At 32.9% G+C, this 24,794-nt stretch overlaps 1 protein-coding gene, 1 long non-coding RNA gene and 1 pseudogene across 2 annotated transcripts; 1 reads left to right on the forward strand and 2 right to left on the reverse strand.

The window, feature by feature from the left end:
* Positions 1 to 3,185: 3,185 nt before the first annotated feature.
* Positions 3,186 to 3,678, forward strand: LOC125869090 (uncharacterized). Its single transcript, XR_007446772.1, has 2 exons — positions 3,186 to 3,242; positions 3,317 to 3,678. It is a non-coding gene; the product is annotated as an uncharacterized LOC125869090 (long non-coding RNA).
* A 993-nt stretch (positions 3,679 to 4,671) lies between these two features.
* Positions 4,672 to 5,456, reverse strand: LOC125869085 (uncharacterized; annotated as a pseudogene).
* Positions 5,457 to 23,617: 18,161 nt separating this feature from the next.
* LOC125868694 (60S ribosomal protein L35-like) lies at positions 23,618 to 23,987 on the reverse strand. Its single transcript, XM_049549285.1, has one exon. The coding sequence runs from the start codon at positions 23,918 to 23,920 to the stop codon at positions 23,618 to 23,620; it is 303 nt and encodes a 100-aa protein (XP_049405242.1). The 5' UTR covers positions 23,921 to 23,987.
* Between the last annotated feature and the right edge of the window lie 807 nt (positions 23,988 to 24,794).

The raw sequence follows: 24,794 nt of genomic DNA on the forward strand, positions 1-24,794 counted from the left end.
TACTTATTTGATTAGCTTGTGTTGATTTTGCGGCCCAACGAAAAGGGAAAGCTCAAGTTTCTGAGTGATTGGTTGATTTCTTGAGGCAATTAGACTTCTTGACTTTTTGTAAGTATATAAAAGCTCGTATTTCCTTATTGTATGTGTTAGGGAGTAGTGAAATGTAGCGAAAGATTGATAATTGTGATTATATGTTCTTATTGAGTATCTTAAATGATAAAAACGAGAAATAGAAAAGACAACTTGATGATATACTGATGTGTGATTTGTTGTTGATGACTTGAAAGATTATACTGATTTATTATTGATGATGTATAATGATTGTGTTGATATGGATTGTGTATTGATATGAAATTCATCATATTCTCATGAATTGTGTGAACATAAGTATGTGCATTCGTTCTAAAATATCATGAGACTTATTGTGATAATTATGCTGATGGAAAATGATTCTGGTGATGTCATTGAGAAATAGTTTTTGCGATATCGATGGAAAATGATTTCTGGGGATTGATGAATACGCCGAAGGGAGATGATTTCGGCGGATAAATGGACATTATGTGTCCCCATGGGTTCCGTCCTTAGTCGTACCTGATATGTATTGTAGGACATACATGCATCATTGTACTTGACATTGCATTGCACGACATTATCATATGTGAATCTTGTGAGTGCTTGTTATGGAACTTGTAGTTGATTACTATGAATATATGTGTAGATTATATGTATACGTTGAAGTGTTATTATATGTGTTATGTGTTGTAAATGTACAAACTGTTAGATTAGGTTGATTCTGTGTAGGTTGTAGTTGTGGAGGTTCAGTTCGAGTATTGAGAATACATATTTTCTATATTGTTTTACCTCAAGTTAGTGGTTTGTTTGGTGAGTACAGTGTTATTTGGTACTCATTTCCTTTCTTCTACACTTAGGTCGGTTACGAGCCCGAATCAACGTGATTCTCCTTCTTCTTTTCTACGTCCGAGACTTATCATGGAGAGTCATGAGGTAGCTTCTTTTCATCTCGATAGTTTCCTTTTACTCTTTTATTATGTTCTTGTTCTATTCTAGACAAAAACATTCAGACTTATACTTTTTGAATATGTTGTAATACTTAGAGGCTTGTGCACGTGACAACCAAACTCTGAGCTTATTTTCAAGTTATGTTATGGTTTCCACATTATTGAGTTTATGATAGTCTTTAATCATGTTTTACTTCCGTATTTATCTTTTATGTTGGGATTAGGTTGACTTGTCTTGGTAGGATAAGATAAGTGTCATCATGTCCATTTTTGAGTCGTGACATTCATACTACCCGTTGGCTATATATAAAGGGGTTTCCTCACATTTTTAAACTATGAATTTTCTATTCTTGTTCTTCTTCTTCTTAAAGAACTCAGGTGTGATATGCAGTCGTTGAGTGAGTTTGAAGTTCAATGGAATTTGGATACTCCCTCACTTGAATATTAAGTATTTAATATCCCAAAAACACTCAATTTAGTCTTATATTTATACACACACTAAATTAAATGCATGAAGGTCCTTAGAAATGTTGTTTGAACTTTTTACCCTTCATTTAAAGACTTCGCTTTAGACACAACCGTCTTTTCACCACTTTCCTCAAAAAAATTGTCTTTTAATAATTATTCTAATATTTAAAATTTTGAAATTAACTAAAGTTATAACTATTGTAAATTTTTACTTATTTGCAATAGTTAAGAACTCCTAATATTTGGTATCTTAAAATTGAATAAAATTCTAACTTTGATCTTAAAAATATTATTATTTAATACGTGTTCTTTGGAGTAAAGAACTCCTTCACTATCCTTATACAGATTTAGGAGTAATTTTAGGTTAGGACTATTATTATTATTTTTGTTATAAAAAAATTGGTCTAGGAGTCCTTTATGTTTCTTTCTTTTCTCAGTTTTAGGAGTCCTTTTTTAGGTTTAAATATACTTTTTGTTGGTTATACAATTTTGTGCTTTAAAATACTAAATATTAAGAGTTCCTACCTCATATAAATAAGTAAAGATTTTTTTTCTTTTTCTTCTTACTCTAATTTTGATTCAAGTGGTCTTCTTGCATTCATTATCACAATTCTTAACGTTCAAGTGGTCTTCTTGCATTCTTTATCACTATTCTTTATTTTTGTCTTTCTTTATTTCTTTTAGTTAATAAATTTCAAAATTATATGAATTATATATACATAATCAATAATTGACAATGAATTCTCCCATGTTGATAGCTTCTCGTGTTTTTCTTTCAGTTGAAAATAAGAAGGATTCATAAACCAAAAAAATGATTTTGAACTCTTATATGATTTGTATTAAGATTTTAAAACTCCTCTATTATAATAACCAAAGAGCACTACGGTAGTTTTTTAACTTTTATTTGTAGTTGAAATTTAACCAATAATACTAATTTTTATTTGTAGTTGATACTATACCAATAATAGTAAGAAAGAACTGGACTCCTATATGATTTGTATGAAAACATATATGATTTATGTAAGATAATAAAGAAATATAATAAAGATAATTAAATAATAATCGGAGGAAAATGGTGAATTAGGAGAATTCAAGGGGGGGGGGGGGGGTACCACATTAAAATCATTAGTTTTATAATTGATTTGACATATTTCATTGATTGTAGAATTCAAATAAAAGGGACCTACTTTGAGGTAGTATTGATCTTAAAGTACAATTAGAATAAGAATCATTTATGTAAATTGTAAGAATCATTATTTGAAGGCCAAATACATAAACAGATCCCTAAACTTGTTGGGTTTTCCCCTCAGGTACCTCAACTACGTCATTTTCCTATTGAATCATTGAACCACACATAATTTGTTCCTTTTAAACACCGTTGGCTGATGTGGAACCAAACATGATCTCACGTCGTTTGAGCGCGTGAAGACGCTTTAAAGTCGTTGATGTGGATCCTCAACCACCCACCAACGATCTTCTTCCCCCTTTTAACCCTAATTTATCCCCTTCTTCTCTTATTTCTCCTCTTTTGTTTCTCTTCATCTTTATTTCTCCTCGTTAGCTCATTAGAATATATCTCTTCTTCATTGATTTCTTCTTAATCATCAAGTTCCAATGTCGAAGTTATCTTCTTCATCGATTTCTTCTTCTTCAACTACAAATGTGCTATGTCAATGTGGGGTCGTTGTAGAAATGAAAACCTCATGGACGCAATCCAACCCTGGACGTAGGTTCCTTTGTTGCAAAACTTCAAAGGTAATTCATTTTTATTGTCCAATATAGTAAAGAATCATCTTATTTGTAATTCAATTTTTTCTTTAATTTTGTAGGCACGAGGTGGATGTGGATATTTTCGATGGTGTGATGATGAAATGTCGGCTCAAGCTAGGAGGGTGATATGGGGTTTGTTGAAAAGAGTCAAAACATATGAATTGGAGAGGAATCGATCAAGAAAAGTATGGATGATATGCATTGTCGTAGGGGTGATATTGGCTACTTGGATTTATGTAACAAAATGATCTTAGTTGGTTCATTTGTCTTCTACTAGATTCCTTCATAAAAGTATGTATGATAGATTGTAGTGTTCTCTATGAGGGCAATTTTGATCGGCTTTTCTATTGTAAATGCCTTCAATTGTGTTCTTATTGTAATGATTTTGATTGAAGGAATGAAGACAAACTGTGTGTTAGTCTCATTTTTTTCTAATGTGTTCAAATGACTTGAAGTAAAACATAATTATTCTCAAACATTTTCACTATCAATTGGATTAATGAGTTCTGGAACAATATAAATCATCACGGTAAAAACTGATCATTCATACCATTAATTTGCTCTAGTGAGCTCCAATCAAACACACCAATCCATGGCAACTAATTAAAAAGGCAGAAGTACTCATTACCCCCCTAAACTTGAAGCTTTTTATACAGTGTACACCTAAACTAAATTTCGTTTTAATTACCCCCGAACTTGTTTATTCCTCCGTCGCGTACACCTTTTTCGTCCACCTACTCCTGTTGGGACTACACGCGCGCGACAGCTGTCTAAATTGGTGATGTGGATTTTCACCTGGATAAATAATAGCCACCTGGATAAATTAATATTGCGAAAAATAAATTTCTTAAATTTAAAATTCATTGTTTAAAAGTTATTTTTGAATAAGGGCTGATTTCGCGGAACTCCTTTTGGATTTGGGTTTTTCTAGACGTGAAGTTGGTCGATTAAATTTCAAATTTGTCTGAAATTCTTACCAAGTAAGTGTTAATCTTTGTTTCCTTTACTTTTCATTTACATTTTACCCTATTTTTCGTTTAAAATATGCCAAATATTAAAGAAAAATGAAGATTTTACGTTTTTTTATCGTTGTAGCGTTGTGATGTGGCAAAAAATCACTTTCTCACGCACCTAGTAGAGATTGTTGTCAATTTCTACGCCAGGTGGACAAAAAAGGTGTACGCGACGGAGGAATAAACAAGTTCGGGGGGGGGGGGTAATTAAAACGGAATTTAGTTTAGGTGTACACCGTATAAAAAGCTTCAAGTTCAGGGGGGTAATGAGTACTTCTGCCAATTAAAAACAGTACCACAAATAAGTTAATGTACTTAAAAGACACCAAAATACATTTTAAAGCAGTCAATACAAGTTTTTGTTGTGATTACAAATCCAAAAAGTGACTTTTCTGCTGAAATTAGGCAGTCCTTGGTGAACTAGATGTTCCACGTTTGTTTTTTCTTGACTTACTGATACGTTGCAACTGTGAAGCTGTGACAGCATCTCCACCATTCCACTTGAGTCCTCGAGGCTTATAACCAATATCAATATTTGTTGGAGTTGCATCCTTGTAAACTCCCGGAGTGATAACTCTTTCTCCTGAAGTTCCAGGTTGCATAGAAATGTCTTAAAATGAGACTTTATATAGTAAAGTAAGAAATGGACAAAATTATGTATACACTTACATTAAAGGTTTGACTACCACTTGCATTTGTATAGATGCCAAATCCTACAGTCTTGGTCCTTTTTTGTCTTCATGTTGATATTGAATCTCCCATAGCCCATGGTTGATCAGGTTGCTGACTTGATACACCTCCAGTGCCTTTACTAATGCCTTTACCAATGCCTCTGCCAGTACCTCTGTCAATGCCTCTGCCAGTGCCTCTACCAGTGCCTCTGCCAGTGCCTCTCCCAGTGCCTCTGCCTTTGCCTCTGCCTGTGCCTCTGCCAGTGCCTCTACCTGTGCCTCTACACGTGCCTCTCCCAGTGCCTTTGCATGTGCCTCTACATGTGTCTCTACATGTGCCTCTGCTTTTAGCAGGTTGTTGCTCTCTTCTAACAGTTGAAGAATCAAAATACATAGAACTTCCTTGATAATTGAATACTGGTGGCTGACTTGAGCTTGATGATCTGCTAAAAAGTGGTGGCTGTCTTGAGCTTGATGGTTGCCTAAACAGTGGTGGCTGGCTTGAGCTTGATGGTTGGCTAATCACTGGTGGATGGCTTGAGCTTGATGGTTGGCTAAACACTGGTGGATGGCTTGAGCTTGATGGTTGGCTAAACACTGGTGGCAGTTGTCCCATCCCAGCCTATTAATACACTAATAATAATTGATTACTCTAAATAATTAAAGCTAATTGTAGATGAATTAGAAGAGAATAATAACTTACCATGGTTGGACAAGATTTTTTGTTGTGGCCTACTTGATGACACAAGGAGCAAGTCATTTTTACTCCTCTTTTGGACAATTTTCCATACTTTTTTCTAGACTCATTCTTTGCCTTTCTTCTGCACTTTAGTGGCCTACCAGGCATAACTTTTGGTTCAGGAGGTTCAATCACTACACCACTAGTGTGATGCCACATTTTCATGTTTGGTATTGGCTGTAGAAAGTGGTTATAAGCCTTCAAGAAAGTCTCTTTCCTAAACCAATGCACTACTTCATGTTCAGGTTCTATGCCTTTGTGCTGATATGCAAGCATAGCATGTTGACATTATATGCCCCTCAATTGCCATGTTCTACATGTACATGTCTTCTTCCTTATATCAACAATATGGTTGTACTGACCATCTAAGATTTCATACCCAATATCACCATTGAATCTAACTTCACAAAGTCTAGCAAGATCTTTGTTCTCTTCAAGTACTAGTCTAGCCATATGAGAGATATCTGAGATCCAAGTTTCAGAAAATTGCTTCATTGCAATATTTATGTCCATTATCTTGTGTCTAATCTCCTCTGACATAGTTATGATAGCCTTATGTCTAGAAGCTAGTATTCAAGAATTAAAAGTTTCACACATATTGTTTTCAACAATGTCACACTTAGAATGCTCCTTAAAACATGCTTTGCACCAAGTAATTTTTTCATAATGCAACAAGTCCTCACAAATTTTATTACCTAATTTGTTGAGTTTATCCATCTCATCTTCGAATTTCACTTCAAAACTTGACTTAGCACATCTCCGGAATTGGTTCCTTCTTTTTTCACCACTCCATATTTGATGCCAGTTGGACAAGATATGTCTAGCACACCTTCTCTGCTCACTATCTGGTAGCAACTCACATAAAGCTGGTACAAGACCCTATGTAAACAATTATAGCACAAAAATTAAAAAGTATTAATAACACAAGAAATTAAAAAATAAGAGATCAAGCTACAATACAAAAACTATCTAACCTTCTGCGTATCTGACATAACAGTCAGTCCATGTCCCGTGCCTAAGTTCAGATCTTCTATCAAGTAGTTGAGGAAAAAACTCCAACTGTGTTTTGTCTCTGTGTCAACAATAGCCCATGCAATTGGAAATATCTGTTGATTTCCAGTTCTACCAACAACAACCAACAATTCTCCTTTGCAAGAACCCTTTAGAAAGCATCCATCAAAACCAATAATTTTTTTGCATCCTTCCAACCAGCCTCTCTTCAATGCATCAAAGCAAACATAGAAGTAAACAAACAAAGTTTTTCCTGGCTGAGACTCTCTATATGTCCTCACCCAACATGAAGTACCAGAATTAGTATGTTTAATCATGTTTGCATAATCACACAATCTTGAAAATTCCATCTTCCAATCACCTAAGAAGTCCTTGACAACCTTTTCTTTTGCCCTATGACAAATAGTTCTTCCAACATACAACCCAAATTTTTTTCTCACCAATTCCTGAATTTCCCACAATTTTATATATGGTTGACATGTAACTTCATCTTTGAACTTTTCTGCAACAAACTTAGATGTACACAACTTGTTTTTGGTTGATTGTGGACATACATGCACAGGATAATAGTTTTTGACAATAAAATCACCAAAATCCTTATCTATACTAGCAAACAACAACCATTTACATTTCTTGTCCTCACACTTAACTCTAACCCTTTTTTTGTCATTAGGCTTCAACTTTAACCTAATTTTATATTCACAAGAATAGTTTGCAACAACTTTTCTAAATTGTTCAGCACTTTCAAATACCATGCCAAGCTCAAAAATAGCTAGAACACAATCAAGATCAAATCTTACCTTTTTACTTTTTCTTCTTGCTGGTAAATCAACATCCCTCACAAAATTTGGATCCAATTCATCCCTACTGTCATCACTATCCAATTCTGAGCTATCGATATATTGCTAATCACCCCCCAAGTCTTCCAGTATATCTAGCAGCCTTATTCCTTCATATGTCTTCAAATCCTCTATCAATACCAGTTGTTCCAAGCTTTATTTCCTCAGTTTGAATAGGTTTTTTCTTTTTCACTTTGTTTCTCCTTTCATTTCTAAGAGATCTCAATTCTTCATCAACCTCAGAGTCATCCTCATCAGGAATAGCATCCTCTTCAGAATCAGCACTGCTTTCTTGATTTGATCCAGCCCATTCCTCTTCTAGATCTGATATATCCCCTGGCTCAACTTCCACATTAACATTTTCAGATTCAGCCTCATAATTCAGCCTTCACTTGCAGTCACATTTATATCTTGTAAGTCTTCTTCACCAACCACATTGCTATTTTTTTCAACTACAGGCCAACAAAGCAAACCAGTTGTGGTGACCACTTCTACATCATCCACCACATGATTTACATAAATGTATAAAAAGTCACCATCATTTAGGTCTTTGATAAGATTTAGTAAAGTGAAATCAGTTTCCACCTCAATAAAGTCATTTTTTGTGGGGTCTTTAACACAAAACCCACCAACAGTAATATACCCCAATTGTTTAGTGTAAAAAAGTAATTCGATTATTGAGAAGTGGTCCTTGTCGATATTAAAATACTCCACCTCGTTTTCCCCTTTATAAGTAAATTCATTTTTGTCCTGAATAAACTTACCACCATGATGAAAACGAGTTATAATAATGGTGTCCATAAGATTCCCTGAAACAAGGCGAAAGCCCCAAAATTTTCTGACATGTTATGAACAATAAGAACCAAAAAAATCCTAAATTTTTCCAGATATTAACAACACACCATCACATTAATACTAAAATGCAGTTATATCACGTTACAACAATAAATATTACATAGAAATCAGGGAATGAACTTACCTCACACCTGTCAACTTAAAAATCGTGATTGAACTCCAAAATTTTCTGCAATCTTCGATGATTCCTTCAACAAAACACTCGAAATCACTTCAAAATCTAAGAATTTTAGTTGTAAATGTCATTGAAAGAAGAACAATTGTTAGGGTTTTCTCGTCTAGCATTGGGTTAGAATTGTTTTGGGGGGAAATGAAGGGGCTTTAGTTTTTAGGTTTGAGGATTGAATATGTGGCGCTGAAGTGTAATTGGGTTGAAGTCTGATTGGTTGGAATTTCCACGTGGGGAAGGTTGATCTCACATGCACATCAGCCAAAAAATATTTGTTGAAGTTTGGTTCCACATCTGCCAACGGTGTTTAAAAGAAACAAATTATGGGTGGTTCAATGATTCAATAGAAAAATGGCGTAGTTGAGGTACCTGAGGGGAAAAACCCAACAAGCTTAGGGATATGTTTATGAAAACACATAGCTCAAACTCCTTCACTCTTCTAACTCGTAAGTCATAAGAGAGTTCAAATTCTCAATGGAAATAATTTCTTTTTATTTGGTATCATATATTTCACTATTGAACACTATTGTTCCATTACAAGATTTTTATATCAAGTTTTACTTCTTTATGAACCTAACGTGCAGGAGAAAGAAGCGATGACACAATGTTTTTGAAAATTTAATTTGGTAAGTTATTAACTCATCTATATATATTTTTAGTTGAAGTAAAAATATTTTTCTTGCCCCCATTTCCCCCCTTCTAATTACTTATTTATTGTTTGAGATTTATAAAGACTCCAGATTTTATTCATGTATAATATATGAGTTCCTTTGATGATGCCACAATAAAGAAAGTTGGATGTTTAACACATGTTACCGGTTTACCTAACTTTAATAGGTTGGGCTTAATTGTGCATATGTGTTTGAGGGATTAATTACTTGGTTGAATCTTTTTTTTAAAATATTACTTATTTTAAATATATTCTCTAATTATTATTATTTTTAGCAATATATAACAATATTATGTATTTTATTGAATTTGTGTCTTTCACTCTTTCCAGATTAGCCATGTTTTTTTTTTACACACTTCACCAATAACTTACAAAATGAACTAAACTTGAATAAAAAATATATTACACATATTAAAGTTGAATTGAAAGAAAATTAAACATGAATGCAAAATGTAGCAAACGAAAGAACAATATGTGATCTGTAAACTGAATAAAACTTGTATCAACAATAAATTAGACAAGAAATATAATCGTATCAAATGAAGAGACAACTAGGGGTGTACATGACCGGGTTGGTTCGGGTTTTTCAAATAGCAAACCAAACCATTTGTGTAAAAAAATTTAATTTATAAACCAAACCAAACTAATAAAATTCGGATTTTTTTGAATTTTTCAACCTCGGGTTGGTTTGGGTTTTTCAAATATCAAACCAAACCATTGTGTCAAATTTTTAAATTTATAAATCAAACCAAACTAATAAACCTCAGATTTTTTCAGATTTTTGGATTTTTCCGGTAAAGTTTGCATACAAACATATAATTAACTTGTGCTCCAAATATTTCTTTAGTCCAACCAAAATAAGATTATCTAAGGTGTTTCTTAAGAAGATAACACAAAATATGAGATGGGTACTGATGACACTAAAATATTCAATAAAAAATAATAATGAAATCATCATATAAAATAAATATTGCAAAGTCATAATGAAAATGATCATAATTTAAAAGTACTAAATCATGCTAAAATAAGTTTAATAAGTATTAGTTACATTACTAAATATTTAAGAAAAATTAAAATTAGATTATGTATTTTAATTGTCTAAACCAATGTAAAACTAAAGAACAATAATTCAATATTATTGTCATTCTTAGTGTTGAATTGATTTTCTTTTTGCATTAGTATTAATTTAATTTTGATTTTAAGTTTTATTATAATTATCAACATATATGAACTATAATCTTTATTGGACCATTCCGAATTTTAAGTTTTAAACTTAAAATTATATATTAAAAGGAAAAAACTATGAAATAGTATAAGAAATATTTTAAAATTATATCAAAGTAAATATTTTTATGTATAAAATAAAATTTTAAAATTACATATATAATGTCGGGTTGGTTTGGTCTCGGGTTGGTTTTTTTTAGTTAAAACTAAATCAATCCAAATATAATCGGGTTTTTTTCCAATACCAAACCAAATCAAACCAAACCACTAGTCGAGTCTTTTTTGGTTTGACTCGATTTGTGATTTGGTTCAGTTTTCGGTTCGGTTTTGTACACCCCTAGAGACAACAATAGACATTCATATTGAATTATAATTGAAAAAAAAAATTGTAGGACAAATAGAATTATAATTGGAAAAAAATTTGTAGGACAAATTGAATTATAATTGAATAAAAATTGCAGGACAAATTTAATTATAATTGAATAAAAATTGCAGGACAAAGAAAGTATAATTGAGAATTATGAATAAAACTTGTATAAATAATAAAAAAATCTTCAAACCTTCAAATCATTAAAATGTCAAACCTTCAAATCTGCCTTTATTTGAATTTATATAAATATCAACGAATTGTAAATATACAATAAGTAATTACAAATCTGCACTAAAAATCACAATTCTTTAATTGATTCAAATCCGTACTCACATAAATTTCACAATTCTGAAATAACTAAAAATACAGATGATAGAATTCTGAAAAATTGTAGTAATAATGTCGTAGGAAGTTCTGGGCAAGAAGCTAGGAAGGAAATTATTATGTTAATTGTGGAGGAAATATCAGGTGAGAAGATCAGAGAGAAAATGATGAATTATTGAGCCAAATTTGGGAGAAATGTTGGGAGAGAATATCACATGAATTAATTAGATACGATTGTTATATATGGTTGAAATTATTATATTGCTATCGATGGTAAATATTTTTTAAATATAGAACACTTAGGTGACTTTCCCGTGTTTAAAGTAAACCACACAAAATAAACCCAATTGTGAAATTATTTATCCAAATTGGACCTAACCCAAACTATATACCCCTTTAATAGACTCATGGCTCAAACTATTTACTTGCTTACCCACTTTCTCCTTTCTTATTTTGCTCATGATGTCAGCATGACTTCACCATCACTACTATGAATTGATCCTCTGTGATATTCTATCGGTATATTGATACCATATCAATATCATATAGAACTGATTTTAATTCTCTGTGATACTCTGTCGATATATTGATAACCTATATGTATAAGATTAGACTATTTCTTAAGAAATAATTAAGAGAAAATTATTCAAGTCACAATCTTATTTATTAAATTCTAAATTGATAGAAGATATATTTTTTGTGATGCTCCGTCGGTATATTGATACCATATCGATATCATAAGCTTCCATAATAAAAAAGTTTACTGCCTGTTCTTAATTCAAAACACTTTCACTGTAGTGTCCAGAGCTTAATCCTGTATTATACTATATTGGTATATTGATACTCTAGTGGTATCATATATGATTTGACTCTTTTTTAAGAAATATATAAGAAACAATTAAGAGAAAATCACGCTAAAATTTTCATCTGTGTGGCTCATTGTTTCAACTGTTTTAGCAACACCAAAATCAACAAAAATGTAAAAGCAAAAAAAAGCGAGAAAGCTTGAATCAATAATCAAACAAAGGCAATCACTAATCAATCTCAAATAACTGTGTCATTTTAATAACGTTTAATTGTACTTTACAATTAAAGTATAGGCGATCGAATGTTAAAATATTATCCAATTTTATGAACCGGAGTCTAACTACAAAGATCAGTGACAAGAATTAAATATTTTTTGTTCGTCAATTAAAGCTAACGAGCACATTGTATCAAAACAAGTATTTAAATGGGGAGATTGGTAGTTGGGAATTTGTTTAAAGACTATAAATATCAATATCACTTAGGCAACACAAAGAGAGATTTAACAAAGTTGAAAACAATTAGGTGTGTGTGCAATATCTATGGGGTTTTAACTCAATAGACAATGATTAACTAGTTCAGAACCAATTGAACACATGGATATCATTTGGTTAATAGTATATCTGAAATTCTCTCAAACTAATATATATATATATATATATATATATATATATATATAATATATTGGGTTCTTCTGAATCCCAAGACATTTTTTTTTTTGGGTCAATCCCATTTAAGCATAGTCTTCTCCATTGCAACCCTAACAGAGACATCTGCATCAACACACTGTGCTCCAGCCTCAGAGACCTTCTCCAGCAGTAGTAACAACTCTGTCTACATCAAATCTGGGTGTATTTCATATCAAACGTTAACTCGTCTCACTAACGTCATGAAATCATCCCAATCGGAGACTTCTCCAACTCAATGCATTTGGTCGAAACTTCAGTCAGGTGCTGGCCTCCCCCTTTTGAATTTAATCGCTGGTATTTTTCGCAGTATTTACCTAATACAAATTGTATATCATGTATCCTTTAGCTTTGACAGGTTGAGCTCATCAGGGAGCTAATACCACTGTCAAAAGCCTTAGGAAACAGCTACATCAGTCTGCCTCAGGTAATCTTCGACTTCTGCGAATCATCGCATCTCCATTTTTGCCATGTATCTCTGTACTTTAACTTAGCTCTCTCCAGTCATATTGTCCACTGAATGAACTTAAGCCGGATAAACTAAGATTTCCTGATAATGTATCATCCATCATGTGTATAAATTTGATTTTGTAGCTTTCTTATTCGTAAGTTAGGAATTTGCCTTTTGTCCATGTTTAATATAGTCTTAGCTTCTGTAGGTAAAGCCTGGAAGTCATTATAACTTATGCTATCTGTACCTGCAAAAGAAAAAACAATGTTAGCCATAAAATCTGCCAGCTTGTTTCCTTCTCTCAATGTATGTTCAATGGCCACCTCCAACCCTTCCTTAAGAACTTGTATTATTCTTATCTCCATTGCCACTCCTGCTGTACCTGCAAAATATCTCCATATTGAATTGGTACTTGAACATCTTATAAATAGGTGTTCAATAGTCTCCTGAACTCCATCATCACAGCAACCACACACCACCTCATCACACATTCTATTCCTGACCAGCACTTCCCCAATAGGAAGTCTTTTTTTCCATAGTCTCCAAGTGAAGAAAGATATCTTAAAAGGAATTCCAGTATTCCAAATATTCTTGAAATTTGTACAAACTTCATGTTTCTCCCTTAAAAAATCCCAGGCAGAACCTAAAGTGAATTTTCCAGCAGCCTTCAACACCCACCAAGGCTTATCCCACTGATCTTCATCTTCTGAATTCCTCAAAAGTTGTATTACATGTTTGCTGATCTCTTCCCCAAAACTAGTCTGCATCATGTCATAATTCCAATCCTCATTCAAATAACATTGTTTGACTTCATCTAAATGTACATTGCTAGCAGTGTCAATAGGTAAAATGTAATGCAGTGCCCCTAACTGTGACCAATTATCATACCAGATACTGGAATGACCACATTTGGGTTCCCACCAGATATGTTGATCTATCAAATCTCTAGCTTCTAACATATACTTCCAAGTTAAAGAACCCCCCTTCCATTCAACCATTTGAGGCCTCTCCTTTTTACAATATTTATTCCATATAAAATTAGACCACAGAGACTTTTGTGTTCTAAATATCCACCATAATTTTGCAAATAAAGCTTTAGATACATCAAAGAGGGATCTAAAACCCAAACCACCTTCCTTCTTAGGTTTACATAAATCTGTCCAAGCCACCCAGTGCTTATTACTCCCTATATCCCTACATTTCCAAAAAAAATTAGCAAAGACTCTATGCAAGTCATGAATCACACACCTTGGAGGAATAATAGCAGACATAAGATATATAGGAATGCTGTTTAGCACATTTTGAATTAACACAGCCTTACCTCCAAATGACAACAATTTCCCTTTCCAAGCCTGTAATTTGTTATGCACTTTTTTCATCAATTCAACAAAGTGTACTTTTTTCTTCTTGGCATGACCAATAGGACATCCCAAATACATTAATGGGAACTTTCCTCTAGAAAAATCAGTCTTCACTTCAATATCACAAATCAATTCATTTGATATTTTATGATAGACAAAAAATGAGCTCTTCTCTTTATTAATCATCTGCCCTGATTGCTTCTCATAATCCCTCAATGTTTCCATCAATAAATCTAATGAATTTCCATCTGCTGAAGTAAATATAATAGTATCATCTGCATAAGCAAGATGGTTAATACTATCACTCTATTTTGGCAAACCAAATCCTTTGTAGATCTCAGAACAGAACAATGCATTTAAACTTCTAGAGAGAACTTCAGCAGTTAAAATGAACAAAGCAGGGGATAAGGGATCCCCTTGCTTCACCCCCCTAGAGGAATGAAAGAAGTCATTAGCCTGCCCATTTATGAGAATAGAATACCAGTTGTTAGCAACCAGTCTCCAATACCATACAAAGAATCAAACATTGTTTGAGTGAGTTTAAACTATTTTTAACTCTAATTATTAAATAAGTAATTAATCAGATTTAGACTATCTCTAACTCTAATTCAATGATTAATTTCTCAAGTCCTCACTAATGAAGTCTAACCCAACTCCACTTCCTCGTTTCAAGTAAAAGTGAAATTAGAGAGTTCAACCAATGTTTGCAATCATTAATTTTTAAATTAAACCTTGAAGACAACAATAGATCTATGCATAATAACTAATTTTCGATCTATTTAATCACTATCGATTTAATTTTACGCCCACCTCATGCACATAGACTCCTAACATGAAATTTAGCTACTCATAAACAAAGAAATAGAGAATATAATATCATAGTAAAACTCCATTTCATTCATAATCAACATCTAAAATCAAATTCAAGCTTGAAGTATCACAAGTTGTATTTTCTTCTTCAACAAGTAAAAGTATATAGTATCTGTTGATACCCAATTTTGGCCAACATTTTCAAAATTCATAACTTTTAAGTTTTATTTATTCAATAGTTCAAAATACATTTTTTATAATTTTAAATAAGTTTATCGATTTTTATCCTTATTTATCAAAATTTTAGGATTTTTTATCAATTAATTTTAGTTACATTATTTTTTATCACAGCCGGTGACTACTTTCAAATATTTGTTCATTTTTTATTAAATCAATTCCGTTAAATTGCATTTTTTTACATGTCATTAATTACTTTCATTATAATTTTTCATATTCATTTTATTCGTTACATTTGTTAATATTCATTTTGATATTTTGCACAATCTAAAAATTTATTCAAATATGAATAAAATTTAATACACAAATTTTTTATTAACCGATAATTTTTGCCCACCATTTTAAGGGTGGGTGATTTTTAATTTCCTATTTAAACAATAGCTTAGTCATTAAGTCAAGAATGGTGAAATATTTTTAAATAAGGTTTGAAATTTTCAGATTTTTATTCACAAAGGGTTCCACTATTCATTAATTTTCCAGCTGTCATCACCTCGAAATCCGACGAAGCTGCAGCAATACAAAACCCCGACCCAAAAACCCAAGCCTCCTTCCCCTCTTTCTTGTTGCTGCCAGTAGATCGGAAACAACCACACCCAAGCTCCATTTTTATCTCCAACCAGAGAACCCCATCAACAAGAAGTAGAAACCGGCGAAACCCCAATCCAAACCCGCCGGCAGAAACCCAAAAATCACCTAAAACCACCTAAAACCCCCGGAGAACAACCAGAAACTCCGGTGAACCGCCTTGCCAGACCTCCTAACGACCCTCCATTTTTTCAGACCCGGCCAAACGCAGACCACCAAACTCCAAAGACCCCAGCTCCCTTCACCCTTTTTTCTGGCGAGATACGAACCCCCAAAACCCCATTTGTTCGTCTCCGTTTTCCAGCTTCAAACCCTAACACCAACAGACCCAAAGCTAGCACACCAGAACAAAAGCCAAGCTCCAGCGAGCTTTGATCACCAGAGAATAACAAACCACCGCCTCCCTCTTCCCCTTCGACCTCCACCGAAATCCTCACTAAACCAAATCTCACCATAAATCCGAGCAACAATGAAGACAACACTGAGCTCCGTCAATCAGGTTCCGCTTAGTCTAATTTTTGTTATAATCATTCATTGAAACTTGGGTTACTTTTATTATTTACTATTAATCACTGTTGTCGCTCTTTATTACTTATCACTGTTGATTTGTTTGTTGTTTATGCTTTTGTTAAGTTGGTTTAGTTTTTTGTTTATTGTATTAAGTAGTGTTTTATGTTGATTTTATTCTCCCTGGTGCCTTTGATTTATTTAGCTATTTCTGTTGTTTTATTTCTTTCCGTTCGTAAATGGCCTTAGTTATCTTGCTATTTGTTATTCTTTTATTAGTTTTAATTATTTGTTATGGTGAATAGATAAAATTTGTTAGCTTAGATATTTTAATGTTGCTGCTTTGATTTTGTTATTGTTACTTAATTTAGTTTTATAATTTTATTATTGTTGTTGCTTGGTTTCTGTCCAGTTGTTACTTTGGTTATTGTTATTATGTTAAAATATTTAGTTATTAATTTCACGTTGTTTTGTCTTTTCATCAATCTTCTTAATGAGCTTTTTTTTAAATATATATTTTTGATATAGGTTGTCTTTTGATGGTTTGTGTGGTTCACTTACTCTTTGGAATATGATCTTAGTACCCTTGTTTATTATTATTAGTCTTCTTATTATTGTTACGGTTCGTGTTAGACATTTTGTGCTTTATTAAATTGTTTTGTTAGTTAAAATTGACCAATGAAAAAATATCTCTATCGATTTACGAGGCCTTCTCATTATTAAAGACGAAAATTTAGTTTATGTTTATATTTTTTATATGTTAAAATTGACCGATGAAGAAATTATCGTCGATTTGCAAGGCTTCCCATGTTACTAAGACGAGTTTTTATTTTTAAATTATTATTTAATTTATTCGTTTTTACTCATATTTATTTATTACTAACACTTTTACTTAGTGTCTTTATAGGTACTCAGAGATGCTTAAAATTGAAGCTATTCGAATGAAGTTCGAATTATATTTTTTTATTCATTAGTGTATATTATCGATGTTAGGCAAACCTTAGGCCGTTTTTGATATTATTTTTATTTTATTACTTGTGTATATCGCATATTTGTTTTACTTATATATTGTCTTATCTCCTCAATTTGAAAAAAATGAATTCAGTCGGTAACCACATTTGTGGATTTCGAAGTATGTCTAACACCTTGCCTTTGGAATCACTTGAACCTCTAACCTAGAATCTATTGGTTACGTAGATTTTTTTAATTGGTTTTCTAGTTTTTTCTAAAATTAGGTGGCGACTCTTTTCGTTTATTCTTAAAATTCTTTTAAAATCGACTTAATTGATTATTTTTTTAATCACAACGATGTTTCTCCCTATTTGAATAATGTAGGAATGTCAACAATATCTTTTTGCGTCAAGTACAAAATTGCCCTTTAACTATCGTTTGCCTCACCTTCACAAGTGTAGTTCCGCTCAAAGCATGCCCATCGGAGATCCATAATGGCTCAAACCAGTGGCACTTGTAGTTGCACCTTCAAAATGCAGGTGCACTGTCTAGTGTCATCACTTGTGTTTGCATTTCTGCTGCACACCGATTTCTTGTAAATGTTTTCAATGATTTTCATCTCAAATCCTTCGTTCTTCACGTTCAAAGAAATGTCTCCACATAAGAGAACATGTCACGATTTGAGCCTACACCTTGGACGTAATTGACACTCGAAAACCATTGTTGGTTTTCAAGTGAACTTTTGGCCTGGTTCACTACTTAGCGGAAGACATTACTCAAGCAAAATAGAAACTCATGATTCAAAAATAACTTTTAAAACTTAACTTAAACTCGATTCCAATAATCGTATGAAAAAATAATTTAACAAGTAATAGTTAAATGCCTCAGACTCAAAACATTAAAACAACAAAGGAAATAATGATAAACTCTTCGACCTTTAAACTATCTATGAAGCCTCTACTATTACAGAAGGATTATCGAGACAAGACCCTTGACATCCTAACAAACTAAAACTAAATGTGGATACCCTCCATAAGCAAGGAGGCTCGCCATATCTAACTGGAACTGCAAGTGGTATCAACGAATCTTCTATTGATGACTATGAATACATGTGTCTGCATCATAAAAGATGCAGGCCAAATGACGTCAGTACATGAAATGTACGAGCATGTAAGGGGAATTTTAAAACATAAACATAAGCTTGAACTAATAGAAAAGAAATATACTTAACTCTCTTCAAACTTACTCAATTCAACCCAAACTCCACTCAAGGATAAGATACTCAACTCAAATGTAAGATACTCAACTCGAAAATCCTCAACTCAAGATATTCAAGGATAAAGTAACAATAAAATATGCAATATATGGAATGCCTTAAAACAATAGATAGCAACTCAATAGTATGTAAAAATACAATAATAACTCAATTACATGTAAAAATACAATAATAACTTTTATTTGGGAGATTCTCTAACTGACAACTATCATTATGAGCTATGTGATGATCAATGTCGTCTTAACCCCTAGGCTACTAAAGTCATCGCTTGGGGCCCCATATATTTTGGGACCCCCATTTTTTAAAAACAATTACTTATATATGTTATTTAAAAAAAATTATATGTACTATGAGTGTTATGATTTATAATAAGGAAATTGCATAGGAGATGAAAACAAATTTGAATTTCGTAAGAAACAATTGGATGAAAATATGGATAGCGAAATCACAAAGTCCCTTGAAGAATCTTTTAGAGTTATATATGTAGAGTAGATCAAACTATTTTTTCACTTCAAAATAGATTTGAACCAATTGAAGCATATGGAAATATTTTTGATTTTTTATTTAGTGGTAAAATATTGAAATCACTAGATGATGAGAATTTAAAAAAAATATTGTCTTAACTTTGATCTTTCTTTAACACGTAATTGTTATTTTGATATTGATGGTTTAGATTTATTTTTTGAATTAAAAGTGTTAAATTAAATAATACAAGTAGAGATAATGATCTAATAAAAATACCGAATCTAATAAAAAGACTTGATTCTTTTTCAAATACACATATTGCTTATAGAATAATGTTAACAGTTCTTGTAACCGTTGCTTCAGCCGAAAGAAGTTTTTTCGAAATAAAAAATTGACTAAATCTTCTTTAAGATCAACAATGTCTCAAGAGAAATTGAATGAATTAGTTATATTATCATTTGAAAAGGAATTATTACAACAAATTGATTATAAAACAGTACATAATGACTTCGCATCTAAAATAACTAGAAAAATAGATTTTAAATAAAAGTATATATGATGAAAAAAATTAAATATTAGGGTCTCTCTCTTAAGTTTTGCTTTAGGCCCTCAATGTTGTTGAGTTGGCCCTGATGATGATACATCGTCTCGCATACGCTGCCAGAACTGTCTTATACATTGTCAGAGAACTCCTCAACTAAGTGGATCACTAAGCTATGCTAAAAAAAACAAACAAGGAATTATCTAAAAAGTATGACCCTTTCTACCCACGTTGACTACATGGTTTATGAGGATTTTGAGTTATCTGAACTCGTCCCCATATCAATGCTCAATACTACTCCCAAAATATAACTTAGCTTATATGTTTAAAAACATTTGCTCATCCTCAAACTTTGAGATTATTACTCAAAAGATTTCTCTTAAAAGAGGTAGTACTCAAACTCCTCATGAACTCATTTGAAAATCGAAGTAAAAACATTTACTCTTGGGAATACTTAGTTCCTATATATTCATTTTGAAACATGAAACTCAACTCTCCTCATCCTCATACTCAAGTCTTAAAACAAATTATAATTAATTGTAAAAGACTTCTCAAAATAGGATTCATATCGAATTATGGACGTGAACGACTCAATTCAAGCTTTTCAATAGCTATATATAGAACTCAATACTCGGAACTCAACAACTCCAGAACTCAAGGACTTAATGATCCTACTCATTTGAAGACTGCTCGACTTATAGGGTTCATGCGAAATTATGGGCATGAACAACTCAACTCAAGGACCTTAATGGGAAACATGTAGTAGTTCCATAATTAGGAATATAATCCCAAAAGGATTAGGAACTCAATACTCAAGAACTTAGAATTGGAAGATACTACTCCTCTCAAAGATACTCAAATTATGGAGTTCATGCGAATTTTATGGGCATGAACGACTTGACTCAAGGGTCTAAGTAACAATATAAAACTCATGTGTACGACTCTTTTCATTCTCATACTTACTTCCTCAAAACTTAGCTCAAATCAATAGTTGATCTCAAGGAATTCACAATTTAACTCAAAGACTTTCTTGAACTCTACTTTTAACTCTTTCTTGAATTTGAATTATGAACTCAAGAGTTATGATTCATGATATGGAGGATCTCGTGATGATTAAATGTTATTTAGAGTAGTTAGAATCAAAAGGGAGTAAAGATACACTTTAAAAAAACTTAAACAAAGCAAACGACGGGAAAAAAGAGTGAGGGCAGGGGACCCCAGCGCACTGCTGGCGCGGGGCGTCAACCCCTAAACTTCAGAGACTCAAATGGGGTGCACTGCTGGCGCGCTGCCCCAGCCCCCCTGGCGCATTTGGGGTGGGCCACCCTAGCCCCTCCCAGAACATTCCGACAAATTTTCTTTTTAGATTTTTTGCCCTAATTTGCCTAGAATCAAATGGTTTCTTCCCAACTCACTTAGATTCAAATGCCCAACATAAGTACACAAAAATCTACTAAAAAACAACCCTCAAACTTCTAACATTCATCTCAAGAACTCATCAATCTCATCATTAACGATTTAAGAACGAAACTTCAAGAAACTCTTCAAGAACTCAATTTATTCAACCTCAAGAACGAAATTACGAATTTAAAATCACATGATTGGTGTGTGGATGAAAGAACCCAACACTATGAGAGCTTACATACCTCTTAGGATCGAATCCTTGGCGAAAATCCCTCAAAGATTGCAAGAATCTTGATAGTTCTTCCTTTTCTCCTCTTATCCTATTATTGAACTTCTCTCAAAACCCTAAGCATAATTTAGGAATAACTAAATTTGATTCCAATTGGTTTAGACCCCTAAAAGGTTAACAAAAATGAGCTAGGCTAGTGGGGTAAGGAAAAGACCAAAATACCCCTCTTTAATTCGGGTAACTTTCCTTAACTAGACAGGTTGAACTCAAACGAGCATTTCTCCCTCACTCGAACTCAAAATTTAACAAACTCGGTGGCGTTGGAAAGAGGACTCAAAGATCTTTCATTTGAAATCTTATGGGTCTCCTAACTCATTTTTTGTTAAAAATTATGGTCATTTGAAGTTGACCCAAAACCTAAAATAACTTAGGAATGACTTGAATGAATTCTCTTTAGTCCTTTTTGGAACTTAAGGTGCTACATCTAGTGACCTTAACACTTAAAAAAAATAAATTTATCGATAAAATCTTACTCACAACGAAGAATGGTTCAAGTCTTAGCTCAAAATTTTTTTAAGGTGTTATAAAACAAAAGCGTAAAATCTCTTCCATTAGCATTAAAACATAACAATAATTCATAAATAACAGTCTAATAAGTTGAAAAAAATACCAATTTATCACGCAACTGAATTACAGTTACGACCTTAAATGGGGAACCATAACCTTAGTTTCACATTCTAGTTAAAATACAATCAAATCTTTAGTTAGTAAGCATACTATACCAACTTCTTAGAATTTTACTTTATGCACTTGTTTTTAGAAACAAAACTATTTGTTCTAATTATGGAAAAAAATAATATTCTCATCATATTTTCTGTGGAATTCTACTTCAATCTCGTTTAGATTTTATATTTGATAATGACCGCTTTATACTTTTTTAAAGGTGTAATTTAGGTGTATCAATTCACTTTCCAGATCTAATATATTGTTCTCTTGATTATTGTTCTTTAATTCATTTGCCATTCAATTGTTATTATCTATTTCAATATAAGGTCGGTTTAATCATTTGCCCTTAAATCACACCTGAAAATTCAATTATACCATTTTATGGGTAAATATTTATACTTGGATGTGGCTTTTAAATGATACTAGATTAAGTAAAGCAGTCGCAAAATGGAATTCGCTATTGTGTTTTTGTATATTCTATTGGCGAAATGGTCTGGTGGACCCTTATACTTGTATCACTTTGTATTCTGAACCCTTCTACTTACACCTTTGTCATTTGGACTCTTAAACTCAAATAAAATAAGACTTTTAAGCCCCTCCAACCATGTGTGTAGCTCACTCTCCTTTATATAATTGACATGTCATATCCACGTCACATATATTGATGCCACATCATAATTATTTCATAACTATTTTTTAAAAATTATTAACCAAAATTATTTAATAAAATATAAAATAATAACATTTTAATTTATTATTGGCATTTCTAATTCTTCCTATTTTCACTATTTCACTACCAAAAAAAAGTCATCACCGGCGTCACCATTTTTGCCAGCGAATCACATATATTTTCTCCCTTAAGTAGTAATCTGGAGCCTTGCCTTGGTCAATGAAAATTCCTGAGGCCATTAAGGCAGCAATAGCAAACATCTCAGCAATAGACAAAGGCAAATTGGACAAAATCCCCAAAACTTTTCTAGGCAATTTCTTCACAATCCCAAAACCAACAACACCATTTTTGGTCTCCTCCACCCTCCTTCCACCATTTCCTACAAACCCTTCTTCCAATTCAACAACTAGTGGCGCCATACCATCAGAACCTGAAACTGAAATTGGTCTCTTTTCCTTGCTGGGTTTATTCCCTTTTACTGTATTGAGCTTACATGTAAGAGTAAAAGCAAAAATACGGCCTTTGTTGCTGTAAACACCAAGAATTCGAGACTTGTGGATAAATGGACGAACCTGCTCGTTACACCTCCATACATGGACTGAAGCAAACCTCCTCCCTCTGCAAATTTTTACCCCCAAAAACTCCAACATTGGAGACTCTCAAGATTCATCAAGAATCTCACTTATGCAACTTTCTCCCTCACCCGTCTTCATCTCTGTCGCATACCATCACTATTTTTCTTTCCTTCTTCAACCTCCACATTAACAACGGCCTAAGCCATCGCACAATCAGATCTGGCCACCACACAACCAGATCTGGCCAAACTTTTCGTAAGAGGCAAGTACTTCTTGTTCTTGTAAACTTCTCTAAGAGCTGACTCTTGCTTCTGTGAGATGACAGTCAAAACCCGTGCAATTGACAACCTTACCACCTTGATTTTGGATAGCTTGTTAGGAGCACCATCGGTGACCTTTGCAACATGGAGAAGAGCAAGCTCCGCCTTCAGATCCTTCAACTGAGCCAAAAGGTCTGTCTTCGAGTTGTTCCTCAACTCATGAACCTTTATTCTCGCCATGGCTGCTGCCCCTTTGAGGTTACTGCTCAGACGACGATGGAGATTGGAAAGCAATTAAGCTTGGAAGAAGAAATAACTTTTTAATTAATTATTTTTTTAAAAATATTTCTTTTATAATTTTAATATTTTTTTAACTTAAAAAAGTTGTTCACTCGCCTTAAGATGCGTGAAGTCACACACTTTCGCCAAATCAGCCATCTTACAGACACATAAGCTTGGTCAATGGTCAGAGAGATTTGTTAAATTGTGTTTTATTGAGTTTAAGGGTCCAGATGACAAAGGTGTAAGTAGAAGGGTTCATAATACAAACTGATACAAGTATAAGGGTCCACCAGACCATTTCGCCTATTCTATTTATAGATAGTCAAAATTTCTTCTCCAAAAAAAATAATAGATATAAAAGAGTTATTTTTCATCTAAAAAAGTTTATTTTGAATTAAAATAGAATTATGATAAATCTAAACAAAATAGAAAATTTAGCACAAATATAACAAAAAGAGGAAACAACAACAACAACAACAACCCAGTGAAATCCCACAAGGTGGGGTCTAGGGAGGGTAAATAGTACGCAGACCTTGCCACTACCTCGTGGAGGTAGAGAGACTGTTTCCAAGAGACCCTCAGCTCAAGAGCATCAGATCTAAGTGAGGCGAGAATGCAAGTGATAGAAAGAGTCGTCATATTGCAAAAAAATACTCCCTCCGTCTCATTTTATGTGGCAATATTTCCTTTTTGGTCAGTCCCAAAAAGAATGTCACATTTCCTTATATGACAAGTTTATAAAAGTACAATTCCTCTTTTATCCTTGTTGGTCCCACTTAATCTCAAAATAATACTCTAATACATTTATGAGGAGAGAGAAAAAAAGTCTACT

The sequence above is a fragment of the Solanum stenotomum genome, chromosome 6 (assembly GCF_019186545.1).
Source record: "Solanum stenotomum isolate F172 chromosome 6, ASM1918654v1, whole genome shotgun sequence".
Classification (NCBI taxonomy): Eukaryota; Viridiplantae; Streptophyta; class Magnoliopsida; order Solanales; family Solanaceae; genus Solanum; species Solanum stenotomum.

What these genes read in the sequence shown, in the direction of transcription:
- LOC125868694 (XM_049549285.1), bottom strand. Translation starts at nt 23,920, where the DNA reads ATGGCGAGAATAAAGGTTCATGAGTTGAGGAACAACTCGAAGACAGAC.